The sequence below is a fragment of the Aspergillus homomorphus genome (genome assembly GCF_003184865.1).
Source record: "Aspergillus homomorphus CBS 101889 unplaced genomic scaffold BO97scaffold_31, whole genome shotgun sequence".
NCBI classification, from domain to species: domain Eukaryota; kingdom Fungi; phylum Ascomycota; class Eurotiomycetes; order Eurotiales; family Aspergillaceae; genus Aspergillus; species Aspergillus homomorphus.
In genome coordinates, this window is record NW_020291917.1 from 305368 (window position 1) to 328017 (window position 22650).

Consider the following 22650-nt stretch of genomic DNA (forward strand, 5'->3'; position numbering starts at 1 on the left):
GTTGACTAGGGTGGCTTGTCTGTGTCGATACACGGGATACAGAACCACCCATTCTTTCAAGCTTTCGCGAGATGTTCTTATAAGAATTCATGGGGTGAGAATCAAAAAGAAGGCCAGGAAAGAAGATACATGGCCGAGCCTTGGGAAATCTGACCCCATGTGTATACAGAGTACTGGCATCTAGCCGGACTTGCTTCAGTTCTAGTTATAAGGTTATCGAACTTGCACCAGTATGAGATAATGTTTACACGCTCAGCACATACCAGCGACTACCGCAGTTCTGGATCCGATCATGCGATGTTGAGGCACTTGAGGGTTTGCCATGGAGACTTGATGGCTTTGATCCAGGAGATTTAGCGCATTCATGCTGCATGCTGCATACACGGTGGACCGAGTATGTATGTGCTGTTATGTGCCCACGTCAGCCAATCCTGACAACTAGGAAGTGACATTGCGTATCGTGATGTGCTAGGCATCCTGTAAAAGCACATACCGAAGAAGAGTTCCCTTGGGCAATAGCAGAACTAACCAGCCCTCGAAGCTTCTCCCCATGTGCTTGTATCTTCAATTCCAACAAGGGCTATCTATTCCACAGGCTGGACGAACGCGTCGGTCTCATTCATATTGTGCCCATCTTCTATTTTCGGTTCTGCTATGCCTGCAACCCAAAATTGTAAAGGCAACGGGAAGCTTTGGATCTGTATTGGTACAGTACAAACCGTGTGTATGAGGGAACAGGAATTGCAATGAAGTGAAGAAAATGAACCCCATAGGCGTACAGTCTTTGTGGCAGATATTGCTCCGTCTCATCGAGGTACTCTGTGACCTTGAACTATGCAGCTAACAGAAACGATGAGACTGATTGCGGCAATTCCACGAAAGCCCCAATATGCGCTAGTTGTCGGCTGTTGGAATTGTGGTTGAGCGGATGGCGATGGTGCATATCTAGTGCTGACCGGATGCAGAAAAAGTAGATGAGCGATTTCCTATCAGAGATGACTAGGAGCACACGGGTCTGAGAGCTAGCAAGCTAATTTTAAAAGGCGAATCCTGGCGAGGGGAATAGGCAGCTTTACCCCTGCTAGCGCGCAGATGGTGTCGGCTGTGCTGGAAGATAGCCGAATCTCGTCCGGCGGCACAGCGAGTTGCAGCAGACTAACGTTGGGCTCAGCGAGGCTTAGCAATGCGACAAGCCCTTCGCCCAAGCTATTTCTTCCGTCTAAACCCCAGGTTAGGCAGGCAAGTCATGGTGTGGTGATTTGAGCGTGAATCATGATGGGCTGGAGCAGATGCACCCTCTCCTGTCTGCAATTCTTCTGCATCGTTCAGGTGGTTAGTGCTGGCTATGCGTCTTTGCGATCCAATCATCATGGCACCGACCAAGATACCACCATTGCGGTCAAACAAGCTCTGCGCGCAGTGGGAGGCACAACCTACAAAACCAATGAGACAGTCTTGACGAAGAGCTTGGTTGATACCACTCTTTTCTCCATCGGAGCCAGGTACCGCATGATCCGGCCAGTATGGAATTTTATCGCATGCAAGCTGATGTCCAACTTCAATTCGCAGTAACGATGACTCCAGCGCATCGAAGCAAGGATCCCTGGATCTCAGCGCAGGCCTCGCGGTCATCTGCACGTCTTGCTACATCAACGGCTCGGTCAGCGGCTTCCTGACCGTGGAGGAAAATTTGAATGTCACCAACATCGTGGAAAGCATCACAGACGAGCTCGCAAATGTGACAAATGCAGCGATTGACCGACTCAAGACCTTCGCGCACGACGCAGCGGAGGATTTCATCGATGGTGTGACTCACTTTGAACTGGTCGACATGCCCGCCTGGCCAACTCTGGATCTCGACTTTACTCTGAACACAACCCAGGACTTTCCTGGCGTTCATGCGGAGTTCGAATTTGACAACCTGGAGCTGTACCTGGAACTGGATGTGCAGCTGTCGGCCGGTGGAACGTACACGTTGAATCTATTTACCTCCGAGACTATGTTGGGCTTCTCGATCCCGGGACTCGACGCGGGCGCGCTGTTCAAAGTCTCGCTTGTGCTGGTTGCGGAGGCGGAAGTTGATATCAGCAGTGGGATCCACATCAAGTTGGATGATGGGCTGGTGCTTGCGCTTGATCTGTTCAACAAGGGGATGTCGGACATTACACTGTAAGTGTCTCCTAACTCTGGAAATAAGCCATGCTGTTCTCCAAACAGAGAATATCAGGGAGCGTGCCACTGATCTCAACAGTCCCGGAGGAAAAGTGGAATTCCTGCCGATTACTATTCAGGGCTACGGAAGCCTCCAGGCCCTCTTACAGCTCGAAGCCAGCGTGGGATTCGACGTCGCGCCCGCGGAGTCGCTCTCCGTGCTTGAAGCCGTCAAGTTTAGTGCGGGGATCGGCGCGGAGGTCTTCGCCTACGTGGCCGATTTCCAACTGGAGGTCAATGGCACGACTAGCAAGGATGCCGACTGCGCATTCCAAGCGGTGGCCGAATATACCCTCGCGGTGGGCGCTGCGGCCGGAGCGACAGTCGCGGTGGATACGTATCAATGGGGGCCCTCGCCCAACACCACCGTGCCGGTCTTCTACACCACCCTCGCCAGTCTCTGTGCGGGCAGCAAAACCACGACGGCCTCATCGGCGATCACTCCGCCGGCGACGCTCGCGCCGCGCGACGTGGGTCTTGAGACCACGACGCTCTCCACGGTGACACGGTATACTGTCGTGCAATGCGCGTCCAGCGGTCTCGTCAACTGCCCGGTCGCGCTCCAGACGACCACGTCGATTGAGACAGAGTTGACCACGGTTCTGACCGTGGCGTCCGGGGCAACAGCTACGTTCCCAATGAACACATTCGCTTCGTTGGCGAGTGCCAGTCCCTTTGGATCGGGCGCGCGCACGCTGCTCGCGACCTCCGGAAGCCCGGTGTCTTATGTCCCTCCACCGACCACGACCGCATCGGCTAGCAGTTCTGCGAGTGGTAGCAATAGCACGACGACTCACAAGCACCACCTCAACAATAACAAATTGATCATCGGGCTGAGCGTAGGACTGGGGGTGCCGGCAATCGTGGCATTGAGCGTTGCGTTATGGTATGTTCATTCTCTCGTCCCGTTTACCTCTCCACTCGTGATGAAGTCCCTACTAATCGATCCAGGTGGTTCCTGCGCGATCGCGTGCGATATGCGATTGTACCGCAACCTGAGATGACACTGGATCCCTCAGAGCTAGGAAAGGGACCAAGAGAGCCGGGGACTACTGAGGTCGTTGAATGAGAGGAATGCACCACGTACATATGAATGTCGTTGCATGCCGACGAAGAATCGTGACCACGAAGTGGAAACTCGTGCCAGAAGGCAGCTTATTCAACGGATCGCCTGTGGGAGTAAATGCGATTTGCCCCGTTGGCATTTATCATCAGAATTTCCAACCGTGGAAGCGAGTTGAGCAAGACGGCAATAGAAAGTTAAGGGAGAAAGTGGTTGTTGACGAATGGATCGTAGAAGAGTTGCGACTTGCTCCTTCTTCGCCCGCGGTCAGCTGATTCCGCGCCCCGTGGCTGCCCCAAGCATGACTCGACACCATATGCCCAACTTAGCTAACCATGAAGGTAATCATGGACAAGGAAACTGCACACATCGGGAATGCTTTTTATGATTGATTGATGTTCTATTAAGTGGTGTCTGGATATAAATTTCCTTGAAGGGCGAGGCGTATACCTTACACCGCTGTCCAGTTACTATCTGCTTTTGTGCAATCACGAGACCTAGATAATTCGTGAATTGCGCAGTTTACGCTCGATGACGATACTCCTTCTTCAAAGGCGCAATGCCCAGCCGGATGTTATAGGACTCGGGGTCAAACGACCCAAAGTCAAAGACCATGTAGAAGTTCTGCATCCAGTGCTGACCGAGGATCGTGTTTTCACTGTTCCACGAATTGAAGGGTGGGAAGCAGTGATCATCATCCACGTAGCCCGGCACCGCCAACTGATCACCCGTGAGAGTAAACGTGGCTGCTTCACCGGAAAATCCGACCGTGAAGGAGACGGACCAGGTGTCGTTGAATTCGGAGCACAGCGGACGGTAGCCGTTGAGGAGATCCGCATACGAGAACGGGGTCATTGCGTAGACTTCGTCGATGTGGGATTCGGAGATGCTGATGGAAGATGCTCCTGGTCATGGGTTAGTGGTCGGTCGTAGTAGGTTTGCTCAGGGAAGAGGGGCCCTCACCAGTGTCAAAGACCACATCGCCGTACCAGTTGAGAAGCTGGCCGGACTGGTTCTTGCCGTCAGCGGTAATGTTGTGGCCCTGGACTCCGTGGAAACCCGTCTTGTAGACCTCAAAAGGCGACTCCATTTGAATCCACTGGAACTCGCCATCCGCGTAGATGTCCTCATGGCTACCCCCGAAAGTGAAGACACCGTTGTTCACGGGATTAGGCTGTGAGGTCGTTGAGACACCCGTGCCTTGGTAGATCGCAAACCGGGGCTTGTCCAAGAGACCGTCCTGCATCATTTGCTCGAACGGAGCGGTGGTGTTCTTGAAGGCAATTGTTGAGGACCCAAGGCCGAGGAAGCCATCGGCTCCCAACGCCGACCATGTGCTGGCGGTTGCAACAGCGAAAGTCTGGCGGTATGAGACATTGGTTCCGGGGATGCTGAGAATGTCGGAAGCGCCGAAGCCGTCAATGGTGCCTCCGGTGTAGGCGATGGAGTCTGCAACTCCGAGGTAGGTGCCAGTTGATGTAGGACTGTACTTGTGTCGGGTGTACCTATTGGCGGATTGGTGTGAGTGCTTGCTGAGTGAATGCAGTGCCATCATATAATTACCCGCTCACGTTCGGACATCCGTCGTTGCAATCCTCATCAACCACCCAGAGTGTCGCTGAGCCGGTGTCAAAGAGCAAGTCATACGGACCACCCGGGGTTCCCAGGTCTACTTCAATAGTTCTCTTGAGACGTCTTAGTAATGAAACAGAAGTTCGAGCATCGTGAAAAAACATACATAACCATTGCGAACCTTGATATCAAGGTCGATGACGCTGGCAAGTGAGGCCGTAGCCAGCACCGATGCAAGTAGAACGGATCGCAAGGCCATTCTGAATGTCAAAGGTAAACCAGAGTATGCTATCATGAAGAATGTAGCTCTTTGCCTCAGTTTAAATAAGTCGTCTTGCCAATGCCAAGTCTTCAAGAATAATGTGAGACAATTGACGCATGGTGGGTATTGTGGACCCTGAAGGGCAAATTAGATGATTCTTCGAGATGGGAATGAAACAGCTTGTTTCATTGTTCTATTTTCGTATCTGCAACCGCCCAATCTCTCTGCTTGAAGTGGCTATACCTCGGTCAGGCGAATCATGCAGATGGACCGATGCTTCAATGTGTTTCTCCTGTAGTCACGATAGGTCGGCTTACTCGAATCTTTGACTCTTCGGCCTTTTGATGGCGGTAAAATGCACCTTTCTCATGCCTTCATACTGTCGACGTAGAAGTTCTCTGGACAAGATAGACCCTGGTTGAGTTAGGATAACTCCTTGATCTTCGGAACGGAGCGCTACCTCCAACCATAAGCTAGGAGGATGTATGATGCTTGACAAAACAATATTGAGGCCAGTATTGATTCAACCATATCCTCAATCCATGTTATTCTATCACATCTGAACAAAACAAAAGAGTTTAACTGTACCGGGCTGGACCGGAGTTGGTCTTCCGAGCTGATGTGGGGCAAGCCCTAGTAGCCCGGGTTCAGTTCCCTGGCGCGCAGCATTGCCTAGCATGAATAGTGCTGATTTCAGGGCATCAGTGCGACGCAGGGTGAAGATATCTACTTACAATGTCTGATTTGTGCGTAGGAAGTGAGAAACGTGCAATGATACCTACATCTCAAGACCGGGTTCCAAAACCCATCGGAAACCCAGTTCCGTACAAGCGGGGAACTTGAGCGAGGGGTTTAACGATGCGACTGACCACAGATCCATGAACCACAGCGCACAACCATCGACCAGTACAAGTCGCAATGCTGTCAAATAAGCAAGCCATCGGCTCTTTGTCTCTGGGGCAGCATTCCACGCACACCCTCGACCAGAAGATCCTCGCCGCAGCCCGCCACGGCTTCACCGGCCTCGAAATTGTATATCTTGATCTCGAAAACTACGCGAAACACCTTGAGGTCCCCATTCACAAAGCAGCCGAGGTAACAAGAGACCTATGCCTCAAGAACAATGTCGAGATTATCTCTTTGGCACCGTTCGAGAACTTCGAGGGAGGCAGCTCGCCCTTGTCGGAGCGACTGACTACCGCCAAGCATTGGCTGCAACTTGCCCGCACGCTTCAAGCGACCTATCTGCAGGTCCCCTCCTATTACAACCCTGACGGCAGCACTGACGAGAAAGTGGTCGTGTCCGATCTGCAGCAATTGGCGAACCTAGCCAGCGCGGCGGAACCCGTCATCTCGATTGCTTACGAGTATCTCTCGTGGGGAGTCTTCTGCTCGACATGGGAGACAGCTCTGCGGCTTGTGAACGCCGTGGACAGGCCGAACTTCGGGCTATGTCTGGATAATTTCCACGAGCATACCAGGTTGTGGGGGAGTAATGTGGACACATCGGGCAAGCTCCCTGCAGGTGACCAAGGTCTAGAGGCATCGCTGCGGCGGTTCAGCGAGCAATGCCCGGTAGATAAGATCTTCTATGTGCAGCTATCGGATGCGGAGCGATTCGATCCGCCGCTGTCGGAGACGCACCCGTGGTACCAGCAGGGTGAAGCCCCGCAGTTCACCTGGTCGAAACATGCGAGGCCGTTTCCGTTGGAGAGCGAGCTTGGGGGTTATTTGCCTATTTTGGAGATCGTCAAGACGTGGGTTGTGGATAAGGGGTTCAAGGGATGGGTTTCGATGGAGGTGTTTGACTGGCGTATGCGTAGGGCAGAACACAAGGTGGAGGATGCAGCCAAACGGGCGAGAGTCTCGTGGGATAAGATCCAGCGAGGCTTGTCAGAGAAAGACGAGAAAGGATTCATCAAGGCTCATTACTAGAATACAAATAAATCCTCTATGTCAAATGCGATTTGCATGACAGTTCTTCCCTAGTAAAACTTCCACCTATTCATCGATCAGACCACATTAGGCAACTCAGGCCGAGACCTCGGGCAACGCTGGCACGTGACTCGCCCGCGGGTTTCGATGCGCCGCCACTGTTTCATCGGAGTACTCTCTTCCACATCCCTGGATTCCCGCTGTACGAGCCCCTTATCACTTTCCCTGCTTGATATCACTCAGTCACGATGGTCTCCGAGGCTCCCAAACCCCCGACGCTGCGGCGATCATGCCAAGCCTGCGCGCGCGGCAAACGGCGCTGCGACCAGCGGTGGCCACGCTGCAGCCGGTGCCAGGCCCGGCGCATCGACTGCGAATACATCAACGTACCTCTGACCGTGACCAACACCCCCACAGCCACCAGCAGCAGCAAAAACAGAAGTCTCATCCACACGACCACAGCCCACACCTCCAGACCGCACCAAGCAACCACACCCAGGAGAACCCCAACAATACCACGACTACTCCCGCTCGAAATCACAAAAGGCTACTCAGCACCAGTAATCACCTTCCTAATCAACAGCATGCGCGAGTACCCAGTGACCTTCGCCTCGGAGCAAAAAACGCACTTCATCCACCCCGACCTCTGGCCCAGCTCGACCCCACCGGTGCCCATCCAAGAAGCGTACGCCCTGTGTAAACAGTACGCTTCCTCCCCTTCACAAAAGCATAGAGCCCTGCTCCATCCAATCCTAGACCAAAGGTCCCGGTCTTTGCACCGCCAACTCACCCGCGCATCCACCTTCCCGGACCTGCTAGCCTGCGCGCAAGCGCTGCTTCTCATTCAATGCATCGTCCTCTTGTCTCCAAGCCCTTATTCCCAAGGAATAGGAAGTGAGCAAGAGGGAAAGTATCAAGAGTCTATCAGCGCGATGCTGCTTGATCTCGGCCACAGGCTGTGGGTGCAGGCGCCCGTGCAGCTGCCGCACACGCTTAGCCCGCGCCGCGCGTGGCTGTTCGCTGAGAGCGTGCGCCGGACTATTATTGTCGGGTTTATGTTGCGGAGTGTGTATTCGCTGCGGACGAGGAATTATTCTGTGCGTACGCCGTTTGTGGATGCGTTGCCGTTTGATGTGCGGACGGGGTTGTGGGATGCTGAGGGGGTGGAGGGGGTGGAGCTGGCTGAGGGGGTTGCGGGAGGGGCAGGGCTGTGGGGTCCGAGTGAGGGCGCCATGGTCTCGTTGCATGGGTACTCGAGTATGTTGGAGCAGGGTCAGGTGCATGGTATTGGGCCCTTCGCGGGGTTGATTCTGGCGGCGTGTCGTGGGAGAAGGGTTGGCGAGGTGGCTTTTCCTGCTGTTGCTGCTTCGTGAACGGTGACGGTCCAGCGTGTGGGCTGGTCCTGAGAGTGGGTTGGGGCGAGTGTACGATTTTGTAAGTTGAATAAAAGCAGGCTCTATATTCTATATGCAAGGCAAAGCAATTATACATCATCCCGTCATGACTAACTTGAACCAACTTGAAGAACCCAATCTACTCCCGCAGAAACTGCTTCAACAGCCCCGCCAACATCTCCGTCATCCCCTTGTAAAGCTCCTGCCGCTTGACCTCGAAAGCCTCGAAGATCTCCTGCGCCGAGCCCACGGGGATCTGCTCCTCGCCGCGCGTCAACCGCGTCCAGACCTCATCCACAAACTCCTGCAGCGGCATGCCGATCAGGTGCCCGTCCTTCAGGTCAGGCTGATGCTTGGCGTCGTGCAGCTCCGTCTGCACGGCAGGCGGGTAGATCTCCAGCACGCGGACGTTGCCGGCGCCGTCGCGGAGCTGCGTGCGCAGCGCTAGGATGAAGTGGTGCAGCGCCGCCTTGGAGGCGCCGTAGTTAGGGCACCGCATCATGGGCACCAGCGCCATCTGCGAGGTCGTGTAGATCAGCGCCGTCGGCCGCGGCTGCTGCTGCAGATGCGGCAAGAAGGCATTTGTCAGCCGCACCGCTGAGGTGTAGTTGGTGATCAGCTCTCGGTCGAAGGTGTCGAGGTCGACGGTCTCCGGGCGGGCGAAGTCGAAGGGCCGCTGGATGCCGGAGTTGAGGAAGATGCAGTCCAGATCGGGGTGGGCGGTGGTGATATCAGAGGCGAATTGCGGGATCTGCGGGTTTTTTGGGAATGGCGATTTAGCTTGTGGTTTGCAGTGATTGGAGCGGATAGGCATGGGTGAGAGTATTGCCTACCTTGTCGAGCTGCATCACGTCGAAGACGGCAGCATGAACGTTGTCGCTGCCATGCTGCGCGACGAATGCATCGAGGTTCTTCTTGCGCCGGCCGGCGACGATGACCGGGGTGCCGTTTTGGACCAGCTTGGTGGCTAGAGCTTTGCCGATGCCGGAAGTGGCGCCGATGATGAGCACTTTCTTGAAAGGGAAAGACATGGCGGCGATTGCGAAAGGTAGGAGAAGTACTAGCCGTAGGTTTCAAGTCAAACACAAACTTGATTGACAAGTATCTCCATGGATGCTGGCTCCAGCAGGGTATTTATCGTCTGGCGGAGAGGATGGCGTAACTGACTTCCAACGGAGACTAAACCTCTTTCGGCCAGATCCCGCCAAGACGGGACTTCCGCGCGGAGACTAGACCCGATTGAGAAATCCACTGGATCTGCTGGATCGAGTCGCTACCCGACGCCATGGTAACAGTCGAGGTAGTCCCCATTTTCTTCTTTTCCTTTCAAGTGAATCATCTGGAAGAGATCGGAACGGTGCAGAAAGGATGTCGCTTGATCAATCCAGGGATTTGTCAGGAATGGAACGCGCGGGTTATTGAGGTCGGATGTACTGGAGATAGATCTCAAATCTGCGCTTGCGAATCGCCTCCGTGACAATGTCTTGCGGTCGCTGGGCTGTTCGATGTAAAGACCAGGGGTAGTGAAGTCCCCTGCTCGGTCTCCCTGTGTCAGAGATCTACTTGACCTGGCTCGGCATTGAGAGCCCAGTATACTCCTTCAACATGAGAAGCCATCCCTCCATACTAGGCTCACCTCCTTGAGCAATAACCCTCATCAACTCCTCCCTATCAACGCTGCTCTCCACCAACCCCCGAAACACTCCGTCGGGATCAGTGACTAACTCCCTCGGCGACCCATACTCAACTAAGCGTCCCGCATCCAGCACCAACACCCGATCAAAGTCCACGATCGTGTGCAGCCGATGCGCAATCACCAGCAACGAGGAATAATTCCGGCCGAACCCCGCCCGGATCGACTCCTGGATCACGGCGTCGGTAGATTTTTCGATGGCTGAGGTGGCCTCGTCCAGCACCAAGATCTTCGGGCGCCGGAGGATGGCCCGCGCCAGGCAGAGACATTGCCGTTGACCTTGCGAGAAGTTGCTGCCTCGTTCCGCTACTTTGCTGTTGAGGACGTTTCGTGAGAGTTGGGATTGCACGGCGAGAGATTCGAGAGGGATATCGCTATCGCTGTCGGTGAATATGGGGTCATCGTGGGCTTCGGCAGTGGTTGTTGGCAGGAGCGTGTCTGGGATAGTCCAGTGCACGCGCTGCAGAGCGGTGAAGAGCTCGCGGTTGGAGAATTCGTTGAAAGGGTCGAGGTTAGATTTGATAGTTCCGGAAAAGAGGATGGGGTCTTGGGGAACAATGGTTAGTCGCGACCGGAGAGAATGTAGTGGGATTGTGGACACATCCACGCCATCGATGCGGATACTGCCTTCTTGGGCTTCCAGAAAACGGAATAGAGCCATTGCTAGTGACGATTTGCCGGCACCGGTGCGGCCGACGATGCCAACCCGAGTGTTAGGTGGAATCGAGAATGTGAGGTTCGACAAGACCGGTGGAAGGTCGGGGGAGTAGCAGACAGTCATATCGGACACGTCCAATCGGCCCTCGGTAGGCCAGGATGCCGCCACTGGCACAGGGCTGTCGTATTTCTCGTTCGGGGTGTCCAGAGCTGCTGCAACCCGTTCAACGCTGTTCAGGGAGATTTCGAGATTGGCGTATTGACGAATGGCTTGCGACATAATTGTGCTGTATCGCATGATGAAGGTGATCGCGAATCCAGCCGTGGCCGCTGTGACACCGTTCGTGCAGAGAACTAGCGCAGAGCCGGCGGTGGTGAAGATGGCGCCAATAGTACTGGCTCGTACAGATATCCAGCGGGTCAGGAGCCACAAGGTCCATGAAGCGCGGCAATGGCGATCAATCTTCACATGCATCTCGTCGCGGTACGTTTCCTGCTGTCCATAGGCGCGGATGGTCATAATGCCATCCAGAGTCGCGCACACATGGTCCAGAATGGGGCTTCTCATGAGACTCTCGAGCTCTTTGACAGCGCGGATCTTCCTAATGAACTGCCGCCCGTAATAGAAGGCGAGTGAAAGCGAGAGGAGGGAGAGAAGGTTCAGCCAGATGTTCACAATCGACGCCGCTAATGTTATCGTCAGAAGGTCAACCAAAAGCCCAAGGGCATAATTGAGGTCGTAACCGAGACGGGAGTCAATAAGGCTGAAGTCCGTGGAGAAATTGTTGAGAATACCTCCAGCAGGTAATTTGTCAAGCCATTGCAGAGGTGCCCGAAGAATTGAATGGAGGAAACGCTGGAAGAGTTGTCGAGACATTTGCAGGGTAATGCGTATCGCTAAGAAGCTTCGAGCCACTGTGGTCACACATGAGGCAATTGCGAGAGCCAGGTAAATCGAAAGTAACCATCTTATGTCAGTTGTCACCGGTGATGATTTCACTTCCAATGCTTCCTTGGTATTGTTTGGGGCTGGACTGCTATTATTACTCCAGATCATCATCCAAAGTCCCTATCCAGTTTAGTCACGACTATGACTCAATTAAGAGATGTATGACTTACCCGTCCTACACCGAGTCCACTATAGACTATATATAGTGCCAGTAAGACTAAACAATGATAGCCAGCACCGGAGAGGTTATAGATCCTTTGGCGAATTTGCCATTTGCTAATTGGCGCGGTGTCCGTATCCCTCGTGTTTTGCGGTATTCTCTGGATTTGGTCTTGCTCTGGAGTCAGAACAGTATCGCCCCAGGGCTCTTCATCATATCTATAGCTGCCAAGCGCGCCTTTGGCTGGAGTCAGGAGCGTCTCGCCGCGCTTTGCAGCTAAAGGCATATCTCCGAAGATACCGATCTCCGTCAGGTTCTTTCTGAGTCCAGCATATCGTAGCCCTGTCTTATCAAGAGCAACAACGTACTCCGCTCCCGGAAGGCACAGCTCAAGATGGTACGTAGCCAGTATACGTGTACGTCCCTGGGCAAGGCTTCCCATTAGCGCATGTTCATACAGATGCTGCGCGGTGTGGGGGTCGATTGAGCTGAAAATATCATCCAGAACAAGGACCTCGGCATTTGAGTAAAGTGCGCGGGCGAGTGAGACCCGCCAAATCTGTCCTCCACTGAAGTTGCTCCCCTGTGCGTCCATCTCAGTCTTGTCCTTCAAATCCAGCATCTCTAGGTCGCGATCGAGAGCACAGGCCGCAATGGTCCGCTGATATCGATCTTGGTCAAATGGGCTGCCGAAAAGGATGTTGTCTCGGACAGTACCGTTGCGGATACACGGTTGCTGACCAACATAGGCTATAGTAGAAGACGGCGGTCTTCGCACTTGGCCAGCAAGAAATTCACATTCGCCTAGTATAGCAGCGAGAATAAGGCTCTTACCGGATCCCGAAGGGCCGGTCACCACGCTCAATGCACCCATGGGGAAAACAAGTGTAAGGTCACGTAGCTTGAAGTTTCGGCGGAAGTGACGTTCCGTCCAGGAGAGCGTCGCTTGCTCCAATACCACGTCGTCTGCAGACTGATGCTCACCTGAATGGTCGGCAGAATGCAAGAATCTCTCAATTCGCTGGAGACTAATTTGTGCTCCGGTCACATTCAACAGGATCTGGGGAAGAACAGCGAGAGGTATACTCAATGCCCCAAGAAGAGAAATCGAGGTGAAGGCTATGGACGCCGGCATCCCGTCATGAAACATAGCGTATGTGCCCAAACATGCGGCAGAAACCAGTATAGGCGCAACATTGTAGGTGACGAACATCAGCAGCTCCCAGCTGTATACCTGCCATTGACTTTCCAGCTCCTTGTCGCGCAAGTCGTTGATGCAGCCCTCCCACTTATCTTCCCAAGCGGACATCTTGATTTGTCGAATACCTTGTAGTACCTCAAGGATCCTGGTCATCTTGCTGTCGCGTGATTTCAACAGATTCTTCTGGGTACCAGCATATCTGCGCACTGCATACACGTTTCCAGTAGTCACAAGGAGGAAGACCACTCCACCGGCTGCGAGACTCCGCACCCCAAGCAATCGACCAATCGAAAGGGCCGCCATGATGATCTTGAGAGGCGCCTCACAGAGCATGAAACCCAGGGCAGAGAAGTCTGCAACTCGTTTGGCATCAACGGCGACGAGATTTGTAGTGCTCTGCTCGTTGCTGTCATTGCTAAGTGCGGCCGGCACGTTCCGAGCAGGCTTAGAACGAAGGACCTTGTCGTAGATAGCTGCTGAAAGCTGCTCCTGAAGTCGCACGGCGACCCTGTTGGAGGAATGGTAATAGTTCCAGTTCTCAAGCAAAGCCGAAAGGATAAGTGACCCTCCGAGTCCGAGGACCGGAAGCCACAGCCACGGGTCGCTGGGGTCAGTTTCAAGCCGCTGGAGAATGTTAAGGATGGCAAATTGGGGTGCAAATGCTACAACTGCATTGACACAGGTCAGACAGAGCTGGAAGACTAGCGCTTTACGGTGGCCGAGCAAGAGGAGTTTCCAAAGACTTGTACTGGATGCCTGTGTTCTGCGAGTCTGGCGAATCAGTTTACAGAGATGCGACGTCCGATTAGAGTATTCCAGCTCTGGTATATCCTTTATTTCGAGATGTGTCTGACCCGCGGATAGCGATAAGTTTAACCACCCAAACGATAGTCTGTTGAGGAAGGATGTCGACGATTTGCGATCCACTAGGGCCCCATTGTGATAGACATCCGGCCGGCGCGGGATGGAAACGGCCGCGATGCAGGCCCCCAATGCGGTACAGAATTGTGTTAGCAAGAAGAACCATGGAGCGAAAGAGGATCCAAGTGCGTGGTAGCACCAATATTGATCGACGATAAGCATGGCCAGCAAAGCAAAACAGCCTACACTGACCCAGCAGCCGTGCGTGAAGCGCGTCCCATATTCCTTGGCCGTCGTTAAGGCTATTGTGGCAATTATCGACATCACCCACGCAGTGAGTCGTAACCATTGTGTCCCGCCAAAGGTAGAATTCGAAGTTACAGTCAAGACAACAACCTCGGTCACAGACAAGCAGAGCCCGATACCAACCCCGATGAAGAGGGCAGCGCGGGGTGCTTTGTCAGAAAAGGCCTGAATGGATTCTGGAGTCGCAACTCCATCTTTGTCTTCGTATCCAGTCTGTATAGAGTCTCCGATCGGCCGAATTAGCTGTAGTCCTCTTTGTCGGTGTTGATGTGCCAGGATGAGCGCGGCGCGTCCGCCGACAATCCCCGAAAGACCGACCGCGGTCACGTGGATCCCGAGCAACATTTTCGTCGATATTTTTCGTCCCGCGCAGCAGGAAGGGACGTAGTATGAGCACGAGCGAGCATTCTTGCGCAATCAACGCATCGCAATTGACGGGCAAGAGCCTTGTCACTTTAAGGGCCAACTTAGATCAGGCTGCCAGAGTAATGATATATGGGGGAGATGATTTCGGAGCAGAAGGGAAAAAAAAAAAAGAATAGGAGAGGTTGACGTATGCGTTTCCTCCACTCCTCGGCCGTATTTTCCCAGTCCGGTTAGTCCTCGGTTTGTGCATCGCAATCTCCCCTCTCATTGGGAATGACTTCAATGCATAGTCAGACTATGATCTACCCATTGCGGCAATTCTCATACGGAAGGTACTTCGGTAGCATTGAATCATGAAACTACATCATCTTTAGTAGGAACATCAACCCATCGTAGGACGCCCCCTCTGCCCAAATTAAGTCTGCGGGTTACAAACGAATAATTATACGTCAAGGAGGGTACGCAACTAGCTAAACAACAAGTTCTCATCATGGGCAAGACAAGGTATCTAAATATACGCTGAAGCCCATATTGCAGCATCGAAATTAAGGTAGGCCCGCCGCGGGGTGTTTTACAACTGCTTTGAGACATGTGGGCTACTACGTTGCAGAGTGATTTTGTGCGCACTCAATGCCATGCCGTCTAGATTTTCTTATCAGGTTAAACAATCCGTAGATCCGATATGGGCTCATTAATACATTTGGCCTGAATAGCTCCGTGTCGTCCGTAACTTATACTTGTGTCTACACCTGAAGAAAACGCCAGGAAGAGTCAGCGGAGTGAAGTAGTCTTTCACTTAGATTCGGTTTCCGTTGTCTCAGACCATGCTAGACTATTAAATGAGCCCTTTTGGATGGAGCTAGTTCGGGAATTGTTCTCAAGCACGTAGGAAAAGGTTCTTTGCCCATATTTTGGTGGATTGGACGATGTGAAGATCACTTTAAGTCAATTGATAGAGTGACTGGGTAACTCCTTGAACAATCATTCTATACTATCCTTTTCTCGAAGCGGGGGGTATATCCGATGAAGCTGCCAAAATCCACCGGATTACGTGGAGGGAGCATGGATGAATGGACAGGGGCTATATAGTTTAAACGAGTCTGCAAATACAAGAAACAGTCACGTGGTCTAATGGTTATGATTTCTCGTTCACATCTGCTGAACGACCCGAGAAGGTTCCCGGTTCGATCCCGGGCGTGACTATCTTTTTTTCATATTCGCATCAACCACAATTCATGGCAACATCAACCCCGTCAACCATGCGACACGTCTCCTATCTCATTATAATTCTTGTGCCTTGGACACAATGAAGCAGCTTTGCGTCAAGCCTTTGACTATCTCTAAGTCTGTACCACCGCAGGTGGCATGACTGCAAGAGAACCCCCGAAAACCGGAGGCGAGACATTCCCCCTGCCAAGCTATACCTTCAGCAAGCCCGGATTGGCGCCTTCCCCGCACGAGCGCGCGACGGTTAAATCTTCTTTTCTTGAGACATGACCAGTCTATATCCTGCTTGTACCTGATCATCCTTCTTTTCCTCCAATCGGGAAATTCTCCGGGTGTTCATGATGCCTCTCCCCACCGGAATAGCGGCAATTGCACTCCAGAGGGCACATCTCCTGCGGGGATATATTTAGGCTGAAGCTCCTCACTGCATTCAGATTGAAGATGCGCCAACCAGCAATATGTTGACTCTCGACAAGGCTCTCGCTTTCGCGCTGGCAGCTGGCCTAGTGCCGGTCACCGCATTGAATATCGACACCATTACCTCCAAATACTTTGGCAACGACGCCCCCTGGTATCGAGACCGCATCCCTCTCTTCGAGACCGACCAAACCGTGCTGCAGGATGTCTACTATTACCGCTGGGGTGTCTTCCGGGCTCATCAGCGCGACCTCGGCTCGGAAGGCTACCTAACGACCGAGTTCATCAACGACGTAGGCTGGCAGAAATCCCCCTGGGCCCTGCTGATCGATGCTTCCAACTTCCACCTGCGTGAGGGACGTTGGTCTCGGGACCGTCGCTTCACCAGCGACTACGGCAATTTCCTGTTCGGCCCCAATGGAATCAAGAACCAGTTCTCTGAGTCTCTTGCCGATGGAGTTTGGCAGGTGTATCTGGTGGACGGCGTCGCCGAGGACGCTACTTCCCACCTCTCTGCGATGCAGTCCTTCTACCAGAGCTGGAACTCGACTACTCTCGGGGTCGGCGGCTACGACTCATCCAAAGGCTTGTACTGGATCCAACCGTTGACCGATGCCACGGAGTACACCATCTCCAGCATTGACGCGACGAACGGCAAAGATGGTTTCACGGGAGGATACTCCTTCCGTCCCAGCATCAACAGCTACCAGTATGCGAATGCCCGCGCTATCGCCCAGCTGGCACAGCTGACGGGCGACACCGCTGTGGCGAACCAGTACAACGCCTACGCCGACACCCTGCAGCGCCTCGTCCAGGCCGACCTCTGGAACAGCACCTACTCCCACTTCATCGATCGTTACGAGGTAAACAACGAGTACGTCAAGTACTGGGACTTCATCCGCGGCAGGGAACTGGTCGGGTACGTGCCTTGGACGCATGATCTCCCGGACGATAACGCCACCTACGCAGCAGCCTGGAGACACGTCCTCGACTCGGACAAGCTAGCAGGCACGCATGGACTGCGCACCAACGAGCCGAGCTACGAGTACTACATGAGGCAGTATCGCTACGAGGGCACCAAGCCGGAGTGCCAGTGGAACGGACCGGCCTGGCCGTATCAGACGACGCAGGTGCTCACGGCGCTGGCCAACCTCCTAGACCACTACCCCAAATCAGCGGACACGGGGATCGTAAACCAAGCGGACTACACGCAGATCCTGTTGCAATACGCCCGGCTACACTACAACCCCGCGCGAGGGGGCATTCTCGACCTGGAGGAAGACTATTACCCGGACACCGGCAGTCCAATCGTGGGACTGGCTCGGTCGCCGCACTACTTCCACTCCGGGTTCGTCGATGTCATCCTGTCGGGCTTCGTGGGGCTGCGTCCGCATGCCGACGACGTCTTGGAGGTCAACCCGCAGGCCGACAGTGGCTCAGTCTCGTACTTCCGGGCCGAGCGGATCCTGTATCACGGCCATGAGGTCGCCGTGCAATGGGACGCCACGGGTGCACATTACGGCAAGGCAGGTCTACACGTCGAGGTGGACGGGAAGACGGTCGCCAGCGCGTCCACGCTGAAGCGACTGACGGCCAAGATCACGCGGGCGTCGCCACCCACCGTGAAGCGCCCGATCGCCGTCTCGGTTCAGCTGGCAGCCAGCTCGGAGTACCCGGCGGGCAGTGTGTCGGTTGCGCAGGCAGATGCAGACGAAGTTCACGCGGCCATCGACGGACGTGTCTGGTTCTACCCGGAATCCGATGTGGCCAACGGCTGGGACAGTCCCGCCGGCAACGGAACCGAGATCTGGTATCAGATTGACTTTGGAAGCGCCACCCAGACGGGCCGGGCGGAGATCGCCTTCTTCGCGAATGCGACACAGGGTTACGCCGTGCCTAAGTCGTACCGGATCGAGCGGCTCAATGGAGATTCGTGGACCAAGGTGTCGAAAGCGAAGTACGACACGCCGCTCGCAAATGGCATCACGGATGTGTCGTGGCAGTCGGTGCAGACAAGCCGGCTTCGGTTGGTGTTCACACCTGCGACTGGGGAGAAGGTGAGGTTGGTGGAGTGGAAGGTCTTCAGCAGCTGATGGTGTTGTTGCGAATGCTGAGAAATGAGAGAACTATAAGTTGAAACTGTACCGTTGTATGCTCATAATGTGATATTAGTGTATGAATCAATTTTTCTATTGCCGGGAATGCCGCTTCCAGGAAGACAGTGTGCTGTAGTTATGCTCTGGGACACTCACTGAGTCATTCGCCAGGCTGCTATAGGAACCGATTCGAAGTCACTTGGATCAAATAGTCGTTTTGACTTTGTTCGAAGAAGTACCAAGATAAGTCAATGTCATGTGCATCTTCACGCGGTTATCTACTGTTTCTATCCTCATCACGCAATCAATCATTCGTCATACAGCTTCCCAGACAAAAAAGACACGTAACGAATAGACAATGGCAAACCAATAGAACTTAGGCCAGGCTGAGTAGCATGGTCATATTTTCGCCCCTGAACCTCCTGAATACCCAAACCCTCCTCATGAAACCATCCATCCTGACACACGTTACCCCCTCTCATCCGTCTCAGGCTTCCTCCACCTTTGCGCCAATGGCACCACCACCAGTCTCGGGCACTGATTTGACTTCGTACTGACACAGCAGACTGGGAAGGTTTATCCCTATCACTCAACCGGTGGCTTCGTCGGCTTGATGAATATTCGGTGTTTTGAAAATTACAAGGTGTAGTTGTCCAAGGCAAGAACAAGCCTGTTGTGCCCTAACCGCTCAGCCCTGTTGATCTATAGTGCAGATCCTACTTCTTATTTTCAGTGGGGTCCAAGATTGTAGGCAAGGTTCGATGGCCAGGTCACTGATGCCCATTTTCCCACGGCACTGAGGTACGTTTCTTTCGCAAAAATGAACCAAGACACCTGGCCGAAAGCTGTTGAAAACGCTGTGATGGTCAGAAGGTGGCTGAGCCGTACCGGCCGACATCTCCAGAGGTCTGGAAGATAGTTGAGGTACTGCGCACGGCAAGAGTGATAATCGTAGTGTCGAAAGCAACCAGGAAAGTCCCATAGCAGAGACGAAACACCAATTGCCAGCCGCCGAACCCCATTCGTCGAGTCTTCAGTCTGGATTCTGTCAATTTCCTCCATCGAGATCTAGACTGTGGGTTGATTCCTGTCTCGAGGGCTACCTTTGGAAGGTTGGTCCGCGGATTACTAAAACCAGTTTCATATTTCAATACGAATGGTGTTGACGGGGAAGGTCACAGTGAACGAGACGCGACCAACATGGCACCACCCGTCTTAGTTGCTAACACCAATCCAAATAAATGACTTTAGACCTGGATCTTGCATGCATAAGTTTGGCCCTAAAGGCAGGCGTAATGGAAAATGCCATAAGATGCGTAATGCTGAGAACGCTAAAGCACTTCGCCCCGGCAGTGACAAGCATCACGGCAGGATCAGGCACACAAAACCTTGAAGACTATGGATTCGTCTCGGTTGATCCCGCTTGCTCAGTCCAGTTCAAAGCGGTAAATAAACCCTCCTATCTATGGAGGAGAAAACAGAGTTTTGCATGAATTCTTTACTGCGATCTAGACTATCTACTATGAGTAAATGCAGTACCACTCTTCATCCACCCCTCTTTCTGGAAGCCGAAAGAAAGCCCCCAAACAAGCATGTTTGCAACCAGATAAGACACCAAATAGCAACTTTAGAGCAAATCTATTTCCTTGGTCCGGCCTGAAAGGATCGTGCTCAGAAAAGCCCCCTCAATAGCCCGACAACGCTCACCGGGACCACCGAGTCATCGAGACCCGCGTTGGCGCGATACAACATTGGATATAGATATGCAGGAAACGACCAGACCAAGAAACTTCCAACCCAGATGAACCCGATCATCCGTTCTCCTCGCGAAGCTGGCTGTCTAGGAGAGAGCCTGTCCCCGCGTAGAGCAGAGTACGCACTAATTGCCAAGTCTTCGACCATCAGGCCGAATGCTTGCGTGCTAAAGAATTGGACAGCGCCAGAGTTGGAGGGCGATAACCCTGACGACAGGTCGACGAGAAAATGCATCAAGGCTGAAGCCAGGAATACTGTCAAGACCCTTGCGTATCGATCCGCAGGTGTTCCTGGCTGAAGATGAAGGATATCGTTGGCCAAAAATCGAGAGATCGCACGGAACTTATGGGAATTAGATTGATGCCACACACGACTAAATACCGGGATTAGCTTCCCTGCATTCTATCATTCGACACTTGGGCAAGGACAGATGTCAAATTTACCTCCATAGTCTCCGCAAGCTGTACGCGTCCGACAACGATCCATAGAAGGGAGGCCAGTCCTGCGGCGTACTCCACTTCAAAAGCACGCTGAAGAATGCGAAAAGATAGTAGGATCCAGCCTGGCTTGATAATAGGCCTATTCCTGCCGCGATACCGGAAAAGGTTCGAATGACTATCTCTTCCACTGTAACTTCGGAGAGCCGCCGAAATACTGGCACGTGGGATGCCACAAGAAAGCGAGATCCCACCTCAGGATCATTCATCGAGGCGAGTACATCGAGACCCAGATAACTGAGGAGGATAATACCGGCAGATCGACGGAGAAATGTGCTTTGGTTGTAGGTGATGGCAGGGATGTGGCGTATTTGGTCCGGAGTCCCCAGACATCGCGCATTGAAGGCCGCCCAAATACCAAACCGCAATCGGGCAGCCCAGGATTTTTTATGCTTGGCTGGTGGAAATTCCCAGTGCGTCAACAAACCAATGTCGACATATTGAAGTAGTAACATAACCGAATAACCGCCCGCGAGGCTAGCCCATGGTGTGCGAACGAGATAAGGTAATGCGGTTGAGATACAGTGGGCAGTGCACAGTGCGACGATGATCAGTGCACCAACCCTCAGACTGGACCGAGCCGGGGTAAAACCCATGGTGGTCACCACCGTGGCAGTTTGAAAGATGATCGATGTGAAGGGATTCAAAGACATTCTACCATGATACTGGTGGTGGTGGAATGGTTGAAGATGGCACAAAGATACAGAGTGGCGGGAAACTCTGGAAAATTATAGATTCTAGGATGAGAGAAAAATTTTACTTGCCTAGAAAAGGGGGACTAGTGCAGATGAGATGTTTTTCAGAACAAAGAGATAAAGAAGCTAAAAAGCGCACTTGCAGGGATCCCTGTACGCCATGACTCGAAATGGTATTCTCTCATTTACCACGGGGATGGGGTCGAACTCACAACAAGTATCTGAATTACACCTGAAATCTTGGCGCGAAGCTTATATTCTGCTGATCCTGTGGATTTTTGGACGGGGGATCAAGCTACTGGGAATGGTTAGGAAGCGCTCGGTAATGTACATATCAAGTGCTTCTGTCTTATCGCATTTATGTCTCAATGCTCCTGGATAAACTGGAAGAGGTGTTTTCACTCAGAAGCTGATCTGATGAGATATGAAAACAGATCAATGCGTACATTAGTACGTCTGTCTTGTTTGGAAAATGGTTCACGTTTGTGGTTGACAGAGCGGGGATGATCTTCAATATGAATCACAACTTACGTGAATCAATTTTTCTGTCTGTTCTGACGTTTTGACTAACAGCTTTTGCGTGCTAAATCTTGCAGCTTCCAGTCTGTACGAGTTTAGAGTAATAGCTTCTTCTAGGCAGGAGGTCCAAAAGCTGAGCTCTAGCGAGGAGAACTTGCCTTCATTTCACGCCGCCATGGAGCAGGTATGAACAGAGGTGCGCGATTTGCCTTGATTGTAGCTGACAGTCTACGTACAGAACAAGCACAGATCCACTTTATGTGGCTTCAAGCACAACCGTATAGATCCAAATAACAACGTTGTTAGGCGAGTTCCAAGGTCTTGCTTCATGTGAGCCTAGCTCAGATACAGAAGAATTTTCAGCCATTGATGCGAGATCTGTCTGAACAGGAGCTGACAGCGACAGACTCGGACGGTGGAGTTCTACCATGCTGATGAGCGATGAACGCTTCTGATCATGTCAAAAACTAGCTGGAGCCAGGCGAGTGCGTTCTCTCTCGCTCACCATCTTGTCACACGACTCAATAACCATGTTATTGCATGTCAGTTGCAAATCGATACTGACCGAGCACGACGCGAGACATTTAAATCAAAAAATGCGTTCTAAAAACTCTCTTGCAGGCAAGGAAGGGCTTGAGGATGCGGTTAACAGTACGTTCAAGATTCAGTAGTGACCATGGAAATATGTGCCACTTATGTTCTCACCGTTTCCGCACAGGGAAGATATTCTTTATAAGGCATCATAGCTCGAATTTTCGTGAGTTCCGAGAATGTTGCATGCTATTAATCATGTTCTGGCTGTATACATATGGTT

The 22650-nt window shown here is 52.8% G+C and overlaps 8 protein-coding genes and 1 non-coding gene across 9 annotated transcripts; 5 read left to right on the plus strand and 4 right to left on the minus strand.

Annotated features, from left to right (window-relative positions):
* The first annotated feature begins 1256 nt into the window (after positions 1-1256).
* Positions 1257-3729, plus strand: BO97DRAFT_373178 (uncharacterized protein). Its single transcript, XM_025692895.1, has 4 exons — positions 1257-1502; positions 1570-2169; positions 2252-3097; positions 3163-3729. The coding sequence occupies exons 1-4, from the start codon at positions 1273-1275 to the stop codon at positions 3278-3280; spliced, it is 1794 nt and encodes a 597-aa protein (XP_025549405.1). The 5' UTR covers positions 1257-1272; the 3' UTR covers positions 3281-3729.
* Positions 3730-3779: 50 nt separating this feature from the next.
* BO97DRAFT_456918 (pepsin-like aspartic protease) lies at positions 3780-5105 on the minus strand (the record flags this gene model as incomplete). The annotated part of the gene is made up of 4 exons (XM_025699193.1): positions 3780-4179; positions 4238-4779; positions 4838-4959; positions 5013-5105. The coding sequence occupies 4 exons, from the start codon at positions 5103-5105 to the stop codon at positions 3797-3799; spliced, it is 1140 nt and encodes a 379-aa protein (XP_025549406.1). The 3' UTR covers positions 3780-3796.
* An 888-nt stretch (positions 5106-5993) lies between these two features.
* On the plus strand, positions 5994-7043 carry BO97DRAFT_456922 (sugar phosphate isomerase/epimerase family protein; the record flags this gene model as incomplete). Its single annotated transcript, XM_025699194.1, has 1 exon — positions 5994-7043. The coding sequence occupies exon 1, from the start codon at positions 6027-6029 to the stop codon at positions 7041-7043; it is 1017 nt and encodes a 338-aa protein (XP_025549407.1). The 5' UTR covers positions 5994-6026.
* Positions 7044-7238: 195 nt separating this feature from the next.
* On the plus strand, positions 7239-8527 carry BO97DRAFT_456926 (Zn(II)2Cys6 transcription factor domain-containing protein). Its single transcript, XM_025699195.1, has one exon. The coding sequence runs from the start codon at positions 7292-7294 to the stop codon at positions 8414-8416; it is 1125 nt and encodes a 374-aa protein (XP_025549408.1). The 5' UTR covers positions 7239-7291; the 3' UTR covers positions 8417-8527.
* Positions 8528-8582: 55 nt separating this feature from the next.
* BO97DRAFT_373181 (putative short-chain dehydrogenase/oxidoreductase) lies at positions 8583-9474 on the minus strand (the record flags this gene model as incomplete). The annotated part of the gene is made up of 2 exons (XM_025692896.1): positions 9271-9474; positions 8583-9188 (listed from the first exon to the last, which is right to left on the minus strand). Coding segments are annotated over exons 1-2 (804 nt in total), but the record flags the coding sequence as incomplete, so codon positions are not given.
* A 121-nt stretch (positions 9475-9595) lies between these two features.
* On the minus strand, positions 9596-14755 carry BO97DRAFT_456935 (ABC transporter family protein). Its single transcript, XM_025699196.1, has 2 exons — positions 11907-14755; positions 9596-11856 (listed from the first exon to the last, which is right to left on the minus strand). Exons 1-2 carry the CDS (start codon positions 14607-14609, stop codon positions 9997-9999), a joined length of 4563 nt encoding a protein of 1520 aa, XP_025549410.1. The 5' UTR covers positions 14610-14755; the 3' UTR covers positions 9596-9996.
* Positions 14756-15747: 992 nt separating this feature from the next.
* BO97DRAFT_t196 lies at positions 15748-15833 on the plus strand. Its single transcript has one exon. It is a non-coding gene; the product is annotated as a tRNA-Val (tRNA).
* A 482-nt stretch (positions 15834-16315) lies between these two features.
* Positions 16316-18408, plus strand: BO97DRAFT_394780 (six-hairpin glycosidase; the record flags this gene model as incomplete). Its single annotated transcript, XM_025693998.1, has 1 exon — positions 16316-18408. One exon carries the CDS (start codon positions 16316-16318, stop codon positions 18365-18367), a length of 2052 nt encoding a protein of 683 aa, XP_025549411.1. The 3' UTR covers positions 18368-18408.
* A 1633-nt stretch (positions 18409-20041) lies between these two features.
* Positions 20042-21479, minus strand: BO97DRAFT_471919 (wax synthase family protein; the record flags this gene model as incomplete). Its single annotated transcript, XM_025700086.1, has 3 exons — positions 20042-20498; positions 20569-21276; positions 21475-21479. 3 exons carry the CDS (start codon positions 21477-21479, stop codon positions 20042-20044), a joined length of 1170 nt encoding a protein of 389 aa, XP_025549412.1.
* Between the last annotated feature and the right edge of the window lie 1171 nt (positions 21480-22650).